Source organism: Cryptotermes secundus, unplaced genomic scaffold (assembly GCF_002891405.2).
Source record: "Cryptotermes secundus unplaced genomic scaffold, Csec_1.0 scaffold325, whole genome shotgun sequence".
Taxonomy (NCBI): Eukaryota; Metazoa; Arthropoda; class Insecta; order Blattodea; family Kalotermitidae; genus Cryptotermes; species Cryptotermes secundus.
Window position 1 is genome coordinate 1301862 of NW_019735464.1, and position 20318 is coordinate 1322179.

The 20318-nt window shown below is 36.4% G+C and overlaps 1 protein-coding gene across 4 annotated transcripts in view; it reads left to right on the forward strand.

The window, feature by feature from the left end:
• LOC111869328 (organic cation transporter protein) overlaps positions 1-15471 on the forward strand; it is a 34679-nt gene extending 19208 nt beyond the window's left edge. For all 4 annotated transcript variants that reach the window (XM_023860779.2, XM_023860780.2, XM_023860778.2 and 1 more), the window contains 9 exons: positions 1287-1509; positions 2904-3007; positions 3093-3247; positions 3654-3822; positions 4767-5036; positions 7601-7815; positions 9963-10144; positions 11355-11494; positions 12030-15471. In XM_023860779.2, the coding sequence (XP_023716547.1) occupies positions 1287-1509; positions 2904-3007; positions 3093-3247; positions 3654-3822; positions 4767-5036; positions 7601-7815; positions 9963-10144; positions 11355-11494; positions 12030-12084 (1513 nt within the window). In that variant the 3' untranslated portion in view covers positions 12085-15471. The remainder of the gene's footprint in view (positions 1-1286; positions 1510-2903; positions 3008-3092; positions 3248-3653; positions 3823-4766; positions 5037-7600; positions 7816-9962; positions 10145-11354; positions 11495-12029) is intronic.
• The last annotated feature ends 4847 nt before the right edge of the window (positions 15472-20318 follow it).

Sequence of the window (20318 nt, forward strand, 5' to 3'; positions counted from 1 at the left end):
ATTATTATTATTATTATTATTATTATTATTATTTCTTCCTTATTCCATTACATCTATAGTAGGCAAAAGCCTTAGATACAGAATTGTGTCAATTTATCTTGCTAATACTCTTAAGCAATTGTCAAGAAGATTTATAAAATAAGACAATGTATGTTTACATCATAATACAATTTCTCTCTAGCATAATACATTCAAATTTATCATTGATTAAAATTTACGATAAAAGTTTCCATCAAAAGTAACAGAATATTTTGGTCATATAGCTTAAACATATATAACAAATCCAACATATAAAAACATTACATTTATAAAATTACAAAATTACAATTTCATGATGACCACACATCACTCGTCCCCAGTCCAATAATATATACAATCAGGCCTCACACAGACAGCCCAAGCTGTCTGGACAACACACACAGGTGGTGGGAAAACCACTGTTAAACCCACAACCTGCCACTCCACACACACTGGAAAGCCATATCATCCAAACAGTTAGATTAGAAAACATTAAAATTCACAACAAAGACAGACATCACACACACCACCAAACCTATGACAAGCAATTCTCAACTAATGTATAATTCACGTACCCAGATCATTTCCTTGAATTTATCATGTTAATAATACATACTGCTTCCAAGTTATCAGAAGCACCATAATCTCTAACATGGATTGAACTCAAGTGGACATTTCAAGTGTTATAAGATTTAAATGTCTTGATAAAACCTTGGTCCATAAGTTGTGAGACTGACAGGGTGTAAGGAGGTAAAATATTACCTCAGCAGTAGAATGGTTGAATTTCAGTGTATTATGTTTGTGAGCAAGCTCATATGTGTATGGCATTTACATCAATTTTATGCATTTGGCAAATAATTGTTTGCATTTATTTTTGCATGTATGAGCAAATATGGGCTGCGCCATAGCTCAAGCGGTTAGTCGCTGGCTTCCCATCACAGCGACCTGGGTTCGATCCCGGGTCTGGTCAAGTGGGATTTGTGGTGGTCAAGGTTTTCTCTGAGTACTTCAGTTTCCCCTGCCAATCTTCATTCCACCAATTGCTCCACAGTCACCCTCACCTATCATCTGGGGCTGGTACAATAGGCCAGAAAGTGGCCGCAGTACAAGGGACTTAGTCCCACCCCACTAGCAATAAAAAAATGAGCAAATGTGAATTGAACATAATTTTAATGTGCTTATTTCCCCTTCTGGAAAGTTCTTATTTGTGCTGCATCCTATTACTGTGTAAAAATTTGTTCATCTTCACATATAGTTTCTTTTCACAGATGCCAGTTGCCTTATGAATATGACAATGCCACATACAACTTGCCAGAAATCAACATGACTATACCATGGGACTCAAAAGCAAATAGCTGGTCAAGTTGCACACGACTGGATGCAAATTTTACTCCAGAATATTTTAATTCTAGCATCACAGCAAACAAGTCTGTGAAATGTGAGAAATGGATCTATGACACTTCAGTATATAAAAGCAGTGCTGTTACTGAAGTAAGAATAATATCAACAAAAGACTTATACTGCTGCTGCTGCTGCTTCTGCTTCTCCTCCTCCATTTTCTATCACTGTTTTTGTTTTAAATGTGTTGATAGAACTAGCTGATGTACTGGAAGCAATCAGGAAGGGAGGAAAGAGCTGGTGAAAAAAAAGAAGATATGGGAAGAAGTAAGGGACTGGGGTCTTTTGGTCCATTGACCCATATCAAATGTAAATGATGGTAAAAGAATAATATACTTCATGGAGCAAAATTCTTCAGAAACTGATACTCACTCAACTAGGCAAGAATCTTCCTTTCATGGAACCCAAGTGTTCCTTACCATATCTACAGCATCCTGCCACTAGACCCTGCAAAGGCCAGGTTAATGTTTTCTGGAGTGGGATGCCATGTATTCCAGTAGATATTTACCAGTCTTTATGACGAATACTATCTCATCTTCCAATATATCTATATTCATTTCTATGCCTGGCTTAATTTTCTGTCCTGAAAATGGAAGTAGCATGTTCCTTTGAAATGTCAGTAAACATGTACTACACTACATGGTGTCATATCCTGTAAGACAGTAATAATCATAGTCACTACCATGAAAACCTCAAATTACAAAGATTAATCCAGTCCACACCCTGACACTTTGTTTCAATATATATTTTAATATTATTTTCCCACATAACAATTAAGACTTCAAGTGGTCTCTTCCTTCTGGGACTTCCGACTAAAATTTTAAATGCATTATAAAATAATATTTGTGTACATTTCTTGGTGGTTTGTAATAATTAAAATGTAAATTCACACTGAATTTAGTTAGTTTTGATGTTCAAATCCTTTGAGATTTCTCTTCGTTCATTCTTGAAACATGCCCATATATCTTATTCTTTTAGTCATTAATTTATCATCCAGTGGTCTGTATTTTTAAATTTCCTTTAATGCTTTCATTTATTCTTCTCTATCTCCTGGTTTTTCCTTCTGTTCTTAGAAATCTCATCTCAGCTGCTGTTAGTCTGCGTAGTCTCTGTGTGTACCAATGCACACATTTCTGCTCCTTAATTTAGTATGGGTCTGTAGTAACTTCTAAACAAACACATCTTTTCCATATCATTCAAAAATAATTAATAATAAAATTATAATGAAAGGACCATTATTTATATTATATTGATATTGTTAATTTGTTTCACAGACTGCAGCAAAAGGTCGATTTATGTACCCGATGCATCAGGACAGGCTTCTTTCCACATGTACCAAAGATATACAAGGAAAAAACAACCAGTTTTGAAACAAATACTGTCCATACCATTTAAGTTATTGTTTTATTATACAGCCTTCCACATTTTTTATTGAAATCTACTTGTTTGTTATGTTGTATTCCAAAATGGTGCGTTTTTCTTCACAGTTTAACTTGGTTTGTGATGATGCTCACTTCCGTGTCATGGCCGACTCTTTATTTATGGTTGGGGCCTTACTTGGTTCAATTATATTTGGCGATATGTCAGACAGGTAAATAGCAAACGCTTACTTAAACATGAACTGTTGTCAATATGTATGAATGGCATACTGAATACATGAAATTCTTATTTCTCAGATTTGGCCGTAGACCTATCTTCTTCTTGTCCTTGGTATTGCAAGTGGTCTTCGGTTTACTAGCAGCAGCGGCAACAGAATATTATACTTTCATGTTGTGTCGGCTTGTAATTGGTTCTACAACATCAGGAGTGTTCTTGGTAGCATATGTAATTGGTGAGTATATGAAGTTTCATGATGACTAAAATTATGATAAAACTTCTTTGGTAGATCAACTGTATCATTTTTGAGTAATGGAGGAAGGATTATTACCATTTCAGTTTTCACCTGCCATTTTAAGATAATTAAATGTAGGGGGATTATGATGGGGAACAAAGAATGAATGGAAGGGAAGAAAAATATACTAATTTTTTTTATTTGAAGGTGTTGTTTAATGAAATTACTTGTGATATGAGATGTAAATGGGAGGATACTATTAAACTGGAGCTTAGGAAAATGTTGTACTTTGTGTCCCATAATGAGAGGACTTTCTTAAGTCATATGAGTATCTACTGACTTCCCATTCCTCAGATATTACTATGACTAAGCCTTTACTTTTGCTTCTTGCATGTATGTATTGCAGCTATGGAGATGGTCGGCCCTACTAAACGGCTGTATGCTGGAGTGGTTTGTCAATTTTTCTTTACTACTGGCTACATCCTGACAGCAGCCTTTGCTTACTTTATTAAAGATTGGAGGATTCTGCAAGTTGCGCTCTCTGCTCCAGGCATTGTTTTCCTGTGTTACTGGTGGTATGTATACATAATGTATTTGCATTAGACGCAGGTTGGGGTTGAATAGTGAGAAATGTCAAATTATGTTCTCATCACATTTTACCTCTTAGGTAATGAAATGAAATAGGGTAAAATACTAGGGACATGTAGGAAATGAGACAAATATACAATATGTTAGTTGAAAATCTCATGTAAGGACAGTATTTATGAGAGCCAGTCATAAATGAAATACAATATAAATCCAGTACATCTGGACAAACTAGGATAGTTCCTTCTGGCTGAGGAAGGTATAGCACTGACTTCAGCAAGCGTTGTCAACTATTCCCTAAGTTTAACTCCTCTACCATGCAGCTCATTTCATTACAAAAATTTAATCTTTTGAACATTTTGTTTGATTTTCATTAAGGGGAAGATTTTTCATTTAAAGGCCACATCCAGAATGGTTTAGGGACCTGCTAGCCTTCTATCCAGACAGTACTGGATGCTAGCTTCTGGGAGTATAAAGCTGACCATTCCCCGGTACATACTGAAAAAAAAAAACCTTCATGGCATGGCTGACCATTCCTCTTTACATACTGATTAAGAAAGCCCTCATGGCATGATGTTAAGACTTGAACCAATTAATGTTTAACATTTATTCAGTCTACATATTTTGATACTGAACTTCACATTTGTGTGGATAGCACTCCTGCTTTATATTCCAGAGACTCCATGTTAAAAACTCATTCTAGAGACAAACTATCCTGATGTAGCTTTGTTGTTGTTTCCCTGAGTCCCTCTGAGCAAGTGTTGTCTAAAATTAGGCCATGACCAGTTCCTTCTACTGATGCATCTTTTCCAGTCAGTTATTCACCGATAAACTTACCATACCAAGTCTGAGCTACTAACACCATTGTTAAAACAACCCATAAAAAAGAATGAATATACTATATGTAAAATATAAATTTGTAGTAACATTTCAGGTTTGTCCCAGAATCTGCACGCTGGTTAATAACAAAAGGCCGTGGAGTTGAAGCAAAAGAAATACTCCTTAAGGCTGCAAAGGAAAATAAGGTAACCATCCCTGAAGATATTTTGGATAACCTTCTGACCAAAACTGGAATGGCCAATGGTGATCTTCCAAGTGAACAAGGAGCAAGGGAAAAGAAAACAAGAGCAAGGAAGGCCACACTTTTTCATCTCTTTCATTATCCAAATCTTCGCAAGAGAACATTGGTCATCCTATTCAGCTGGTAATTACATCAGCATGATTTCATAATGGTTTACTTTTGAGATTTGCATCTTAACATTTCATCTGAATATAAAATTAAAGAAAAAAATTAATTGAATGTACAACAGAAGGAATCTTTTATACTGTTCATATATATTTCTCTAGTATAGTAACTTATTAGGCACATATAAATGTCCATTCTTTTAACAGAACATCAATATTTAAGTCCTGACATGAAAATGAATTTATTCCTGTGAAAGGAAAGCATCCTTGCAGGATAATACATACTGTCTTAGTGTCTACATAATAACTTTAAATTAATTGGATGAATTTTTTGCAACTTGGCAGGAAGTTCATGCTGATGTCTTATAATTTTTTTCAAGTCTACCTTCAAATTTATGGTACAGCAGTCTTGTAACGTTAATAAATTGATATGACATTAGAACCCTTAGATGGTCAGAAAAACGAATATCATTCCTCACTTCTGCCATATCAGTTTGTGCCCACAAAGTCAGAGAATTTAATTTTAACCTGAAAAATGGTCACATATTCATAACTGAACGATTTATAAATTACAAAATGCAATGTTATTTATTATACGATATTCATTCATTCATTTATTGTATATTCCATAAATCCATATACATAGATATAGAACCAGTCACATAGTTAATATAGTACAATACAAATATAAATATATATGTACAGTTTATAGTCATTAAAATAGATAAAAAAAACATGTGTTAAATTTATATCAAAAAAACAGTCTTACATCACTATACATAAAATTATGCAATATTAAAATTGTTTATGCTATTATCCTTATTTCTAGGCAAATTTGTTACTAAAGAATTCATCGCATGTATAAAAAGAGTTTTGCAATAAAAATGTTGTCAACTGAATTTTAAAATTTTTCAAGTCATTAGACATAGATTTGATTTTTGGTGGCAAATGATTAAAGATATTTACCCCCCTGTAACATATTCCTTTTTGGAATTGTGTTAGACTAGTTTGTGGATAATGCAGATCACAAGTAGATCTGGTACTAAAATTATGCATTTGTGAGTTGAATGTGAACAATTCCTTATTTACTATAACAAACAGAGAGCTCGACAATATATATTGATCTTGTAGGGGGAGGATATCCAATTCTTGAAACAAACTACGGCACGATGTTCTCTTTGTTGTATTTGTTATAATCCTAATTATCCTTTTCTGCATCCTAAACACTTTTACACTATGCAGGGAGTTACCCCAGAATATTAATCCATACGTTATTATAGAATGTACATAGGAAAAATACATCATTTTTAATGTCTCCAGTGGTAAAAAGGATTTAACTGATCGGATTGCAAAACAGGATCTGTTTAACTTATCAATTACTGCATCAATATGACTTTCCCACGTTAAAAAAATTTTCAATTTTTAATCTCAGAAACGATATATTAGAAATACTTGGAATTTGATTGTTTAAATAACTAATTTGAACATTTAAGTTTTTACTCTTTTTAGTTCTAAACTGTAGAAAATAAGTTTTTTCATAATTTATTACTAGCTAATTTTTCCTAAACCATTCATTTATCATCTCAAATAATTTATTTATTTTAATTTTAAATGTCGCAGGATTCTTATCAAAGATAAGGATACTGATATGCAAGATATATCTCTGTATTTATTAATTCATAACAGTCCTGTGACTTATAGCATATAATATTAATCTTTGTTCAGGGATTTTATGTAAGAATAGTCATATTGGTTTAATGCACAGAGACCATATAAAATTTGAGATTTTTACAACAGTGAGTATCAAGATTACATTTTTTCTGGGATGTAATACTGTATAGTTTGGTAGATAGGTACCAGTGTTTCAGAAGAACCACCTGCCTCTGTCTTCAGCATAGAAGATTACCTGAAAATTGAGGCAGCATTTTTTACCAAACAATGGTACCATATTCAAAACTACTCAATATCACATTCCAGAAGATCATAATCGTGGCCTTTAATCTCACACACAGATATTGGATAGATGGGGGAGGGGGAATATGAAAATCAAAGTTTATAAATATTGTTAATTAATTTCAGTGTGGATTTATTTTTAATGAGGTAAGTCAGAATCTCTCAACCTTCCTGTCTTTTCTCTAAAGCACCTATAAATTAAAATATGTAAAATTATTATTTTACTTCATGATTCTGCTCAAAATGAAGTTCTGAGGGGAATATGTGGACCTGAGTGGGATAAAGGTACACACACATGGTGGAAACTACACAGAAGGAGCTTTACATTTTGTACAATTTGTCTCATTTTATGGATATTGCAAAGAAAGAAATTCATACAAAATTTTGATCTGAAAAGCAAAAGGAAAGAAACTTCTTCTGACAAAGTGAATAGATGGGGTTATAATGAATGTGTTAATTGGACTGAACTGACTCAGTGGTAGGGTAAACACAGTGATTAACCTATTGGTTGAATAACAGTAAATCTCTTTAGCTAAATTATTTATTGATTGTGGTATGAAGTGGATTTAGTTAGTGGAATTCTGTTTACATTTGAAGGGCCTATTTATATCATGTTATTGCCCCTTTCAGGTTTGTCAACAGTGGGACTTACTATGGGTTGTCATGGAACACCTCAAACCTTGGTGGCAATGACTACATCAATTTCTTATTGGCAGGGGCAGTAGAGTATCCAGGCTATGCATTCCTTCTGCTCACTCTCAACAGATGGGGCCGCAAAGCTGTACTCTGTGGCTGTATGATTGTGGGAGGTGTGGCTCTGCTTTTGACAAGTGTGGTACCTTCAGGTAAATCCAGGTGGAAAGAATGCCATCACTATATTCAGCAGAGATTTCCAATATGTTAAGGTCTTGGATATCATTTTTATAATAGTGTCACATGTATGAGTGACTGTAAATTGGATTGGTGACTGGATTTATTAAACACTTACAGATTGTACTGCAAGTAACTATAGGACTATCACTAATACACACACTCTGCAATTCACCACAGCACACACTAAATCATCTCAGGAAGGTCGCGCCATAGCTCAAGCCGTTAGTCGCTGGCTTCCCACCACGGCGGCCCGGTTTCGATCCCAGGTCTGGTCAAGTGGGATTTGTGGTGGACAAAATGGCGCTGGGGCAGTTTTTCTCCAAGTACTTCGGTTTCCCCTGCCAATCTTCTTTCCATCAATTGCTCCACAATCACCCTCACCTATCATCTGGGGCTAGTACAATTGGCCAGAAGTGGCCACAGTATGAAGGACTTAGTCCCACTCCACTAGCAATAAAAAAAATAAAAGTCTTCTCAGTCTGCTGTATCTTTGCCAGTGATTGCCTGGTAATGGCTTCCACCATAGCTTCCTTAGCTTCCATATCCACATCCTTACTGGCCGGCGCCTGTCTCACAACTAACCAAATTCTAGACTTGTATAAACTTCTTATAACACCTTGGCATGGACTGCACAGAAAACACCTCTCCCAATAACTCTTCTATTGTTGCATCATACAGCTGTTGCATGGACTGCATAGAGAACACCACTTCCCAATTAGTCTGCTGGTGTGTGTTAGGAATATGTTGCCTAGCAACAGGCGTTGTTTACAGAGTCATTATTTACCAAGGGGTTTACATGCTACAGTCCTGTTCTACGTGTATTTTGTATGGTGTAAAACTTGGTCTCATATCCTAAGGAAGAACATATGGTAAATTGGGATGTTAGAGGGAGAGGTGTGAACAAAATACTTTGATCTAAGAAAAATAAAGAACAAAAGGATTAAGGACATTGCATGATGGAGCCCCTCGATAATTTGTAATACCAAAAATACTTCCTTACCACCTCAGGAGATGATGATAAATAAATAGGGAGTAATGATGAAGTTAATATTAGCAGGAGAAAATGGAATAAACTTGGAGGAAAACCTGGTCCAGGGCCATTTAGCCATCATGAATCTTACATGAAGTCAACCAGGATTGTATTGGAGTCTCCACTATGAGAAGCTAACATTTAATCCTGATTTGGCTTATAACCTTAAGGTGGTTAATGAAGGAAGATGATATGGGAGGATATGTAGTACACATGGGAATATGAGGAATGAATGTATAATTTTGGCCAGAAAATTTCAAGAGAAAAATTACTTTGGGGACTAGAGAAACTTGAAACCAAAAGTTATGCAGGAGTTAATAAAATTAAGAATATAAATTGTATAAGGCAGAATCTCTAAAATACTATTACATGATGGAGTGACTCTCAACAGGATTTTGGATTGGAGATTGGATTTATTGACCACTTGAACACACGGCTCATGACTACAACTAATTATAGCGCCATTGCTAATCTCCATACTTCACAAATCACATCATGCTAAGTGTTTTCAGTCTGTTGTGTCTTTACCAGTCGTTCCGTGGTAGTAGCTACTAACAGTGTAGATTCTTCAGCTTCCATGCTGACTTCAATACTGTCTGGCAAATATCCCACAACTCTACTATTGCTCCAGTTGTCTAGCTCCCAGGCTGGCAGCTGTCTTACACCAACCTCCTAGTCTTCTCTTCACAGACCCCCTTACAACTCTCTTATAACTAACTTCTAAACTTGTCTTATTGATAATCTCTTGGCATGGACCATGCAGAAAACACTGCTTTCAGCAGTTCCTCGATTGTGGCATCTGGATTCGTTGTCACAGGAACGTGTTTATACGTGAAGGTGTTACCCAGGAACGGCCACTTATACTTACATGAATATGTTGCCTAGCGGCAGATGTTCTTTGATTGTTTGTTTCGAGGTCGTTACCCAATAGCAGGTCTACATGCTGTAATATAATATATAGTCTATGTCTAGAAATATGTTCTTATATCAAGTGATGTATGAAAATTAAAAATTATCAACCAGACATGAAACAAACATGTCAAGGCATGAATAATAATATCAGTACTGTTATATGAACTGAATTTGCAGATATGAACTGGCTCATTATCACACTTGCAATGATTGGAAAGATGGTCATCACATCTTCATATGGGACAGTGTATGTTTTCTCAGCTGAGCAGTTCCCAACAGTTGTACGAAACATAGGAATTGGTGCTGCTTCTACCTCAGCTCGAATCGGAGGAATACTTGCGCCTTATACTCTTCTTCTGGTAAGTTAATTTAAATTGTTTTAAATGAAGTTTCACTAACAGGAAATCTGAAATAAAAGGACCAAAAGGAAAAAGGCTCTTTCAAATATGTGGATTTGCAAAAATAAAAGTGTGAAGACTTTATACTTCTGCTGTTGTCATCTGATTTCCTCCACAACCAAGCAGTGCATACAATTCAAGCTGTTGTGTTTTAATCTAACATAAAAACAAACATTTCATTGTTGGATTTGAAATTCAGACATTGGTGACTAAAAAGTACTGTTTTCTGGAATGTGACATCGTATAGTCCACTAGACTTTTGTCAAGGTTTCAGAGGAATGTCGGTGAACTCCTGCAAGAATATACAACCTCATGTCCCAGAAGATATGAACATTAAAGGAGGTTCCGGTGCATCTGTAAAATGGAAATTGTGCAAGGTCCTAGTATGGTAGTTAAACTCGGTCTCTAACTTAGGTGGAACAGCATAAATTACATATAGATATTTGAAACAAGGACAAACTAAGTGGGCAGTTTAAGATCTGCCATAATAAAGAAACACGTGCTTTATATACAAGGGGTATTCAGAAAGTAACCTCCATTCATTTTAAGCAACTAATGTAGGAGCGGGGCAGAATTTGCACATGCAAGGTAGCATCACATGACTCACTGCCTTATATGTGATCACATAACTGGTCACCTAGTGTTTGTTCTTGTCTCTACAGAGTGAGTTATGATGTTTCCTGTGATTGATAATTCTGCCAGCTGTGAAATTCACGCTGTTATCCATTTCAACTTGGAATTGTTTGACCACCTTCCTTGCAGCCCTGATCTTGCTCCGAGCGACTACCACTCAATTACCTACCTTAACTATCACAGTTGCAATCACAGCTCTTCTACAGTGAAGAGGAGTTTATGGATGATGTCAGAATGTGGCTGAGCTCACAGGTGGCAGACTTCATTGACACAGGCATACAAAAATGTATTCCCCGATATGACACGTGCCTCAATTCTGGTGGTGACTATATCAAGAAGTAGCTTAAGTATCTATACATTTTTTGTATATAATAATTTTTTTCTCTAACAGCTCATTGGGGATTATTTTCCAAATATCCCTCATACATCAGCTACTATCAGGACTGTACTGCTCCAGTGCAGAGTAAACTTTCCATTTGTGTTTATGCCAACTTCTGATATGAAATTTGTCATGGATGGAGGACTGTATTTTTCGCAGGGTGACCAGTGGCGTCCTCTACCGTTGTTAATATATGGTGCACTTGCCCTTTGTGGAGGTCTGCTGTCTCTCTTACTACCAGAAACACTGAACAAAAAATTACCAGATACAATTGAAGAAGGAGAAATGTTTGGAATAAAGTAAGTAAAAAAATACCCCAAGATATTTACATGATAAATATTACCAAAAAGTATTTATCATTTGCAATCTTGTTTTATATTTAAGAGGTCATTGATTTGAATCTTAGCTTAGAGACCAGCTATCCTGACTGAGAATTATCATGAAGTTCAGTAGTCTCTTCTTGTAATGCTGGAGTAGCACATTAAAATCTGTCATGACCACACCCTTGTATTCCTTTTTGTTTTTGTTATTCACAATAAACTTACCAGTCCATGCTATATAAGAACCCATGCAGCTAAAAATGTGTTATTAAATAACCCCAGAATCAATCAATCAATTCATTCATCATATTATCTTTATTCCTGATACATAGGACCTCTTAAGCTTTCACACAGCCTGAGACATCTTTAGTCATTACTGTGAGTTTTGTGAGCTTTATTCATTCCTCTGATATTTATTAGATTTTTAGTTTGTTTATATCAATCTTATCTACATTACATTAGTATAAAATTCCATTACATGTTCACACACTATAATTTTATTATTCATTTTCAGACACAAAGATGATGATGCTCTGGATGGAAACATGGATGATGTGTTCAAGAACTGAAATTTAAGTGACAACTTTGAACAGAAATGATCACTCAAGAAGAAATATACGTCTCATGTTTAGAATAGGTAGTATTATTTCATCACATAAACCAGCTTTTACAGTACTTGTATTATGTTAATAATATTAAGAACACAGTCACACTTTTGAAATAAGGCAATTTTGATATTAATATACTCTATATGAGGATGTATTTTGGAGACCAATTTATTCTATTGTTATAATTAATGATATTATGAAGTTTTATATGCATCTGTTTGACAAGTATGTGTTATCTTTAACACAACTTATTTATTTATTTTAATCCTTCTAATGGAACATTTATTATTTTGAAATAAATTTTATGTTTTATTTAGTTTATAAAACACACAAATATCAACTAACATAACACATTTCAACTATAAAAGCGAAAGTCAGTTTGACAGACCAGTTAGAAAAATCTCGTAACCTAGAGTTAGTACACCTATGCACTTGATTGATTGCTGTTTTCAACCAGCAGACCAAATGACCAAAACCAACCTATTTAACTCTTCTTCGACCAATAAACATTAAGGAATTCTCAGTTGTTATGGAGTCCTATGGTGCAACTAAGGCAACAAGAGCCTATTAGGAGCCAATTCAAACTATCTAACATCTTAATTCCTTTAAAATCCATTTCAAAACCCTCCTATAGTTTAAATGTTGGACTACCATGTATCCTCTTTGAGTAGGCTTACCAACTAACGCAGTAGAAGTTGCAGTATCCTGCACATCCAGGACAAGAAAGTTGCCATATATAATTCTCTAGATGTTAACCCGGCATTAGTAAGGTGGGGTGTCACAGACCTCGAAGATTTTAATTTGACTGTAACTTTTTAAAAACGTGTGGCAGTGAGTCGTGCCTCAGTGTAGCTTCCCCCCCGTAACCCACTACTCAATGCCATAGATGACAGGCTGTTGTGTGCAAGCACATTTAGTGTACAGACGTGTAAATTGTGCTGGGGTCCACCAGACCCCACCTTACCAAAAGTGTGACTATATTTTCTTCCAAAAATTGGGTTGTTTTCATGTATATTCTACTACAATATTATCATAACTGCTGTGTCTTGTATATTCTTACATACCAACTATAAGCAGATACGTTTTCAGAAATATGTAGAGGGTATTTTGAGAATAATATATTTTTTACCAGATGAGTTATGAGCATGAAGAACAGAGGTTACGTCAACTTATAGATGACGCTTTGACAGATGAACCATTTAGCCAAGATGATGATAGTGAAATTCATTTAGAACGACTGTGAGGAAGAATCCACAGAGGGAGCCTTTTACTTGGCGAAGGATAAGCAAACCAGATGGAGTAAAAACAAGTTAGGATCTCAAATAAGAACTTGAGCACATAACATAATTAGCCAAGCCCATGGTGTTCTGGGCAACACAAAAACTGCAAGATCAGTTTTAGATTGAGATATTTTTTCCTGATGACATGATAGACCTAATTCTGAAGAATATGAATGCCAAATTAGAAAGAAAGCAAGTAAATTATGCCAAAAATAATAGTGTTCAAAAGAGTGACATGAGTGAAATAAAGGCTGTGTTTGGACTTTTGTATTTAGCTGGTTTTTAAAAGTCTAGTCACCAGAATCTGGACGATCTATGGGCCATGGATGGTACCAGTGTTGAATTATTTAGAAGCACAATGTCACTTTCTCGTTTCCGTTTTCTTCTTAGACGTCTGCGATTTGACGACCGAAGTACTAGAACTGAATGAAGATCTTAGGACAAATTGGCTCCAATTAGAGAAACTTTTGATAAATTCAATGACGTATGTGAGTCTGTATATTCTTTAGGAGAAAACGTCACAATTGATGAAAAGTCAGAAGCATTTCGTGGACAATGCAGTTTCCGTCAGTACATTTGAATCAAACCGGCAAAGTATGGGCTGAAAGTATTTGCTTCGGATGATGCCTAGTCCTTTTATACTTCTAAATTGGAAGTTTACGTTGGTGCACAACTCAAAGGCCCATACAAGTTTCACACACACCTTCTGAAGTTTTACAAGGATGATTGCACCTCTATTTGGAACAGGTCACAATGTGACTTTAGATAATTGGTTCACAAGTTACCCATTGCTTAAATCCTTGTTAGAAGATCATAAGCTAACTATGGTGGGAACAATAAAGAAAAATAAAAGAAAACTACCACCTGAGTTCATCAATACAAAGCGAAGAAGCCCAATGACTAAATTTTTGGTTTTCAATGCAATATCACCATAGTTTCTTTGTGCCAAAAAAATATAATGATTTCCACATTACATTATGATGATAATGTAGATGAGAGAACATCTAAGCCAGAAAACATTCTGTTTTACAACAAAATCAAAGGTGCGGTCATTGTAATCGTTGGAATGACTGGGGTTTGTGGGACCCCACCTTACTGCTTTTGTTACATATCCCCACCTCACCAGCACTGGGTTAAACACTATACTTAATATCTTCATTAGTGTATATAGCAACCTCATGGACAGACCTAATGATTTTGTCAGTTGATACCCTGTTTTGTTTTCCCTGCCACACTTTCTATTCCCTCTTCATTACTACTTATATAACATCGTGTATATTTAATCTAAACGAACCGGCAAGACACCAATATTTCAATCTTTTAATTGTCATTTCACAATTAGTGAATTTCCAGTTAATAGAACTTTCCAGATCATCCAGTGCCAGATATCTCAGCTTTTACTGTACACTGCTTCCCCTTGTACAAACTTAACTGAAATCTTAAAAATTTCACTGTTTTTTTTTTTTGACATTATCAACCAGGAATTATGGAATCCGTCTATTCGATGCATCAAAAAAATTGCAAACTTTCATTGGAAAATAACAGTATTATTAATGGTACTGTCTTCAGGGCTGTGATGCCATGTTGTTTGTACTGCTTTCATTGTCAAAAATGACAATGGAGGCAGAAGGTTCCTCCATACTATTGTACACGGTATCATATACCAGAAGAGAGCAATGTAAGTAAATGTACTGTAACATAATGTAATATCCTTCCAGAATGAACACCATAAAATAACTTATGGTTGAATCGTATCATTCTAGTTGATATTTGTATGTTTCATGATACAGTAGAAAGCTGGATTAGTTGACCACGCTCAGCTGTTGGCATATCACAGTCTATTAAAAGGCAAACTTAAACTGTACTTAAAAATATTAACTTATACTAAATGTCTGCACTGATATTTCATCTTTATCAGCTGCAATAATCATACTGGCATGATACTGTAACCAGAACTTAATTAATAGCAACAGGCTTCACATTAGAAGGCAACTGTACGAGGGTCGTACTGAAAGTCATGAGTAACAATTTTTTGTAAAGTAACATTTTTTATTATTGACAAACCAAATACACCATCTCAATCTACAGACCTTTCTTTATTTTTCCACATAATCACCACTTCTTTATACACATTTCTTCCAGCGTTCTTGGAGTTTGAAAATTCCCCTTCTGTAAAATTCCGTTCCAGCAATCCGAAGACACTGACGCACTGCTTTCTGAATTGCCTCCCTTGGCTCAAAACGTTGTCCACACAGCTGATTCTTCATAAATCCGAAAAGATGGTAGTTGGAGGGTGCCAGATCAGGGCTATGGGAGGGGTGTGGAAGAACTTCCCACCCTATCTTTGCAATTGCTTCCAATGTGAGGCGAGCGGTGTGGGGGCAAGCGTTGGCATGCAGGATGATGATGTTTCATCCCGGACATTTATCGCGCAATGCACAACGGAGCTTGTGCAGCGTCTGGACATATCGAGCAGCATTGATGGTTTGCCCAGGTTCCAGGAATTCGGCCAGAATAAACCCCTCTGCATCCCAGAAGACTGTGCCCATCACCTTTGCAGCTGATGGCACTGTCTTTGCCTTCTTTTTGATAGAGAATGCAAATAGTGCCATTCCATACTCTGCCGTTTCGTTTCAGGCTCGAAATGGTGAAACCAGCTTTCGTCAGCTGTCACAATACAGAGCAAAAAATCATCGCCTTCGTGTCGATATCTCTGCAGCAGTTCTGAGGTGATGGCTTTTCACTGACCTTTGTGGTCTTCAGTCAACAACTGTGGGACCCAACGAGCACAAACTTTCCTATAGCCCAAGCTTTCAATCATCTCCTTTATTGCACTGTGCCCTAGTCCAAGTTTTCGGGCTATTGTGTCCACAGTCACATGCCTGTCATCTTCAATGATCTCATCCACTCTTTCCTTGTTGCGTTCAGTTGAGGCTGTTTGAGGACAACCGTTCCGAGGCTCATCTTTGATGCTGGTGTTCTCATCTTCAAAATGTTTCACCCATCTTCGAACACTGCTCGCACCCATGCACACACTTCCATAAGCATGCTCAAGTCTTTGGTGAATTTCTGCAGCAGGGATTTCCTCTTTCAGAAGAAATTCGATGACAGCACGCTGGCGAAATGACATATCGTTGTCGGCCATTTTGTTAGGAGTGATACTGGTCACGTGATGAAAGCTATTGACGTCACAAGACACTCAAGGTTAACACAACAGCTGGCTCCACCTACACTGTACTCTCTTTCATCTGCTGTTCCCAGGTTGCATGCAAAAAAAAAGTTGCTCATGACTTTCAGTATGACCTACGTATTAAAGTAGGAGAGGACTGATATTATACTCTTCAATTAAAAGACGAAAGTTGACTGTTTTTGTATTATAACATTATACAACTCACTTGTTAAATGTTGTGTATGAAAGGAAATGAAGATGTCCTAATTTGATTTTTCTTTCCAAGCTACTGTTCAAGGTAAGAGACTTATAGCATGAAGAAGTATTACCTTTTTATGTTACATAGAATTCATACAATTTGGTAACATGTTTAATGTAAAGCTGATAATATATATAGTAATTTTTCTTTGTAACATTGTTCATCTGTTTCATGAGTGATGCATGATTATGTGCCAAATAACTGTGTCCTGGACCATATGGACTCTTTGGGCATATTTACATTAAGTGGTAAAATAAACTCCTTATGGGTACATGTTGTTATGTCTCTCAACTTCTGTAACCTTTGATGGATCTGACAGAATTTTTTATGGAAAATTCTTCATTATATATTAGTTGCAAAATATAAACTTGGATATTGCCAGGCAATTATATTTTTTTTGGAAAGTTTGTATTTTGTGTGTCTCATTATATGTACGTCAAATTTAATAATTCTACCAATAATGGTTTGTGGGTGTTGATGAAATACATATTGTGACATGTCTAACCGTTGGTGGGCAACGGGAGGTGGAACAAGTTACCACAAAGACAGACCCTTTATAAACAGTCGGTTGCCAGGTTACACAACAGTAAGGATAGTGGTGTTTCTCCATGCCATGCCAAAACGCGCTGGTTGCTACGCAGCAATAAACAACTCTCGGCAGTGTTGCCCAGCAATGCCTGTAAACACAGCGTTTACACAACAGTGAAGTGAGGTGGGTTTTCCGCTGTCCGACTGAGGATTTATAAGAGACTGGAATACCTAAGCAGTTAGTTGAAATATAGCAGCAGCCGCGGGAATAAGAACCGAACGCGTGGTTAGAAGATTTTATGTGATAATCTGTGACAGTGAGCGATAACTGAGAAGTCAGCCAGTGAAGACTTATTGTGTGACCTCAAGATTTTATGTGTGCTGTAGTACAATTATATTGGGAGTGTATAATTCACAGAGACTTGTATAGCGGCTGCTGGCACCAGACTTGCCCTCCAATGGATACTCGTTAAAGTCTTCAGAGTGTGGTCATTCCGATTACAGGGCCTCGGATGAGTCCCATATCGTTATTTTTTTCATTACCTCCCCGTGCCGGGAGTGGGTAATTTGCGCGTCTGCTGCCTTCCTTGGATGTGGTAGCTGTTTCTCAGGCTCCCTCTCCGGAATCGAACCCTGACTACCCATTACCCGTTACAACCATGGTAGGCGCAGAGCCTACCATCGACAGTTGATAAGACAGACAATTGAAAGATGCGATCCGCCTCCATTTATTCAGAGTCACCAAGTCACCCCTTGTTGGTGTCTCCACCTCATCGTGGTGAGGGGGTTTGAGTATGCCAAGGACCCTGAGAGCTATACCAGCGGTAGCATAGCTACTGGCAGGGCCTCCCTTGCTGGACAGGTCAAAAGGGTAGGCATCAGATGAAGAGAGACACCAAAAACGAAAAACTAATGCCGGAAGCAGTGACCTGAAGCACAGAGCAAATGATGCTCGAGATGGTTCAAGTTCGTATAGCAACAGGCGTGACCAGAGTGATTTGAACGGCTGTTGTACTGCGATGTGGAAAGCAAATGGAAAAACTACCACATTATCGGTTTTCCTGGATAGTCTCTTTCCGAAAACAGAGATACCACGCATGCGAGATGTTTCCTCTGGAGACAATGATCGCATTAAGTGGAAGAACTGTTTTGGAGGAGACTGTGGACCTGTCATCTGACAGATTACTGATGATGATGTATAGCTCCCGCGTTATAAAAACGTGAAGACTACTGAAGATAGACTGTGAAGAGAATAGCGTGTAGGGTTTGTAAATTGTGTGAACATGCAACAGTGTTATAATTAATTGTAGCTTGTTAAGTAAACCAATTAACAATCCAAACATTGTCTTCAGTAGCAAAACACGTTACAATAGTTTAATTCTATACAGATTTTTCATATGTGGGTCATTTTTGAGAAAATAGCCAAAATTGAGACTGAAGTAATTTAATATTTATACCATCAAACATTCACAAAATAAAACCATACTTCATTCAAAATCACACATTTCTTAATTGAGAGATCAAGTCTATGGAAACTATTAACTTTGAAGAAAGCAGTCTTCTGGGATTTGGCACCGTGTATATGTGGTGTTAACCNTGAAGTAATTTAATATTTATACCATCAAACATTCACAAAATAAAACCATACTTCATTCAAAATCACACATTTCTTAATTGAGAGATCAAGTCTATGGCTACTATTAACTTTGTTTATAACTGCTGAATGGCAGCACACATATAATATGGAATGCCTGATTTTGCAGACACGCCTATCACAGTACTTCCAGCATATCTGATCTAACAGAAGGAGAATATCTGAGACTTTCCAGTGTGTCTGGAATTTTATTTAAACAAGTTTATTTTATTTCAACCAAACTTAATGGCATAATGAATGTAACATAATGCATTAAATTCTCCTTAACTGAGAGTCCTTTGTTTTTATGATATTTTGTTTCTGTATGGTAAGTAATAAAAAGGAACAGTAAATGAAGTATCTGTCATCACATATTTGTTGGGAATCATATGCACAGTTAAGGCAAAATATTTTAAAATATTCTTACTTAAGCCTCCTCCAGCACATAACATAGGATAATAGTGGCACGAGAAACCTCAAGTGATCACAGTGACCATGTACGATCATAAAGTGTGTACTGTCTTGTACTGTTCACATGCTGGGATCATGTGCTTGAGTTCCAGTCAAAGCATGAATGAATGTCTGTGTATTTTCTATATTAATGTTGTCCTGTGTATGTAGAGGTCTTGTGATGGGCTGATTGTCTGTCCAAGGAGTCCCACAAAAATGTTTGTACTTAAGTTTCTGAAACCTGGAAACTGGAGGCCTTAGACCGCATTGGTCCACAGTGCCATAAAAGAACAAAAATCTCAGGAAACACATAACCACAGAAAAAGAAGGGATAAAGGCTGCTATTCTGTTCATCTCAAATGTACCCTTTTCTCTCATGTATTTATGTCCTACTGAAGCAAGAATACAATTTTTATATGAAGATGGCTGAATGAACATTAATTACATAGTATAAATGATCACTCATTATTGCATAATTACTTATAGTATACTGAAGCCATTTTTAAGCATCCATATAATCAAGATTGAACTATAAATCTTATATTTATGTATTCTGTTTTAACATTCTAATGTGAATAGCTGTTCCAACTGTATATTACTTGCATGTATATGTGAAAGATAACATGTCTGTTCAAAAAGAATTAAATACAGGGGGGTCCAAAAAAAATGTACTCGCTTTGATAGTCAATATCTTTGCAACAAAATGACATGTAGTTACAATTCTTGCACAATACTGTAGTGTAATGTTTTCTCAACAGATGGCAAAGGTCACATGAATCACGTGACTGTTGTGCCGCATGCACGCTGCAAGCAGAAGACAACAGCAACAATGGCTGAAAGGTTGTTCTTTGAGCAACGCAAGGCTGTATTGAAGTG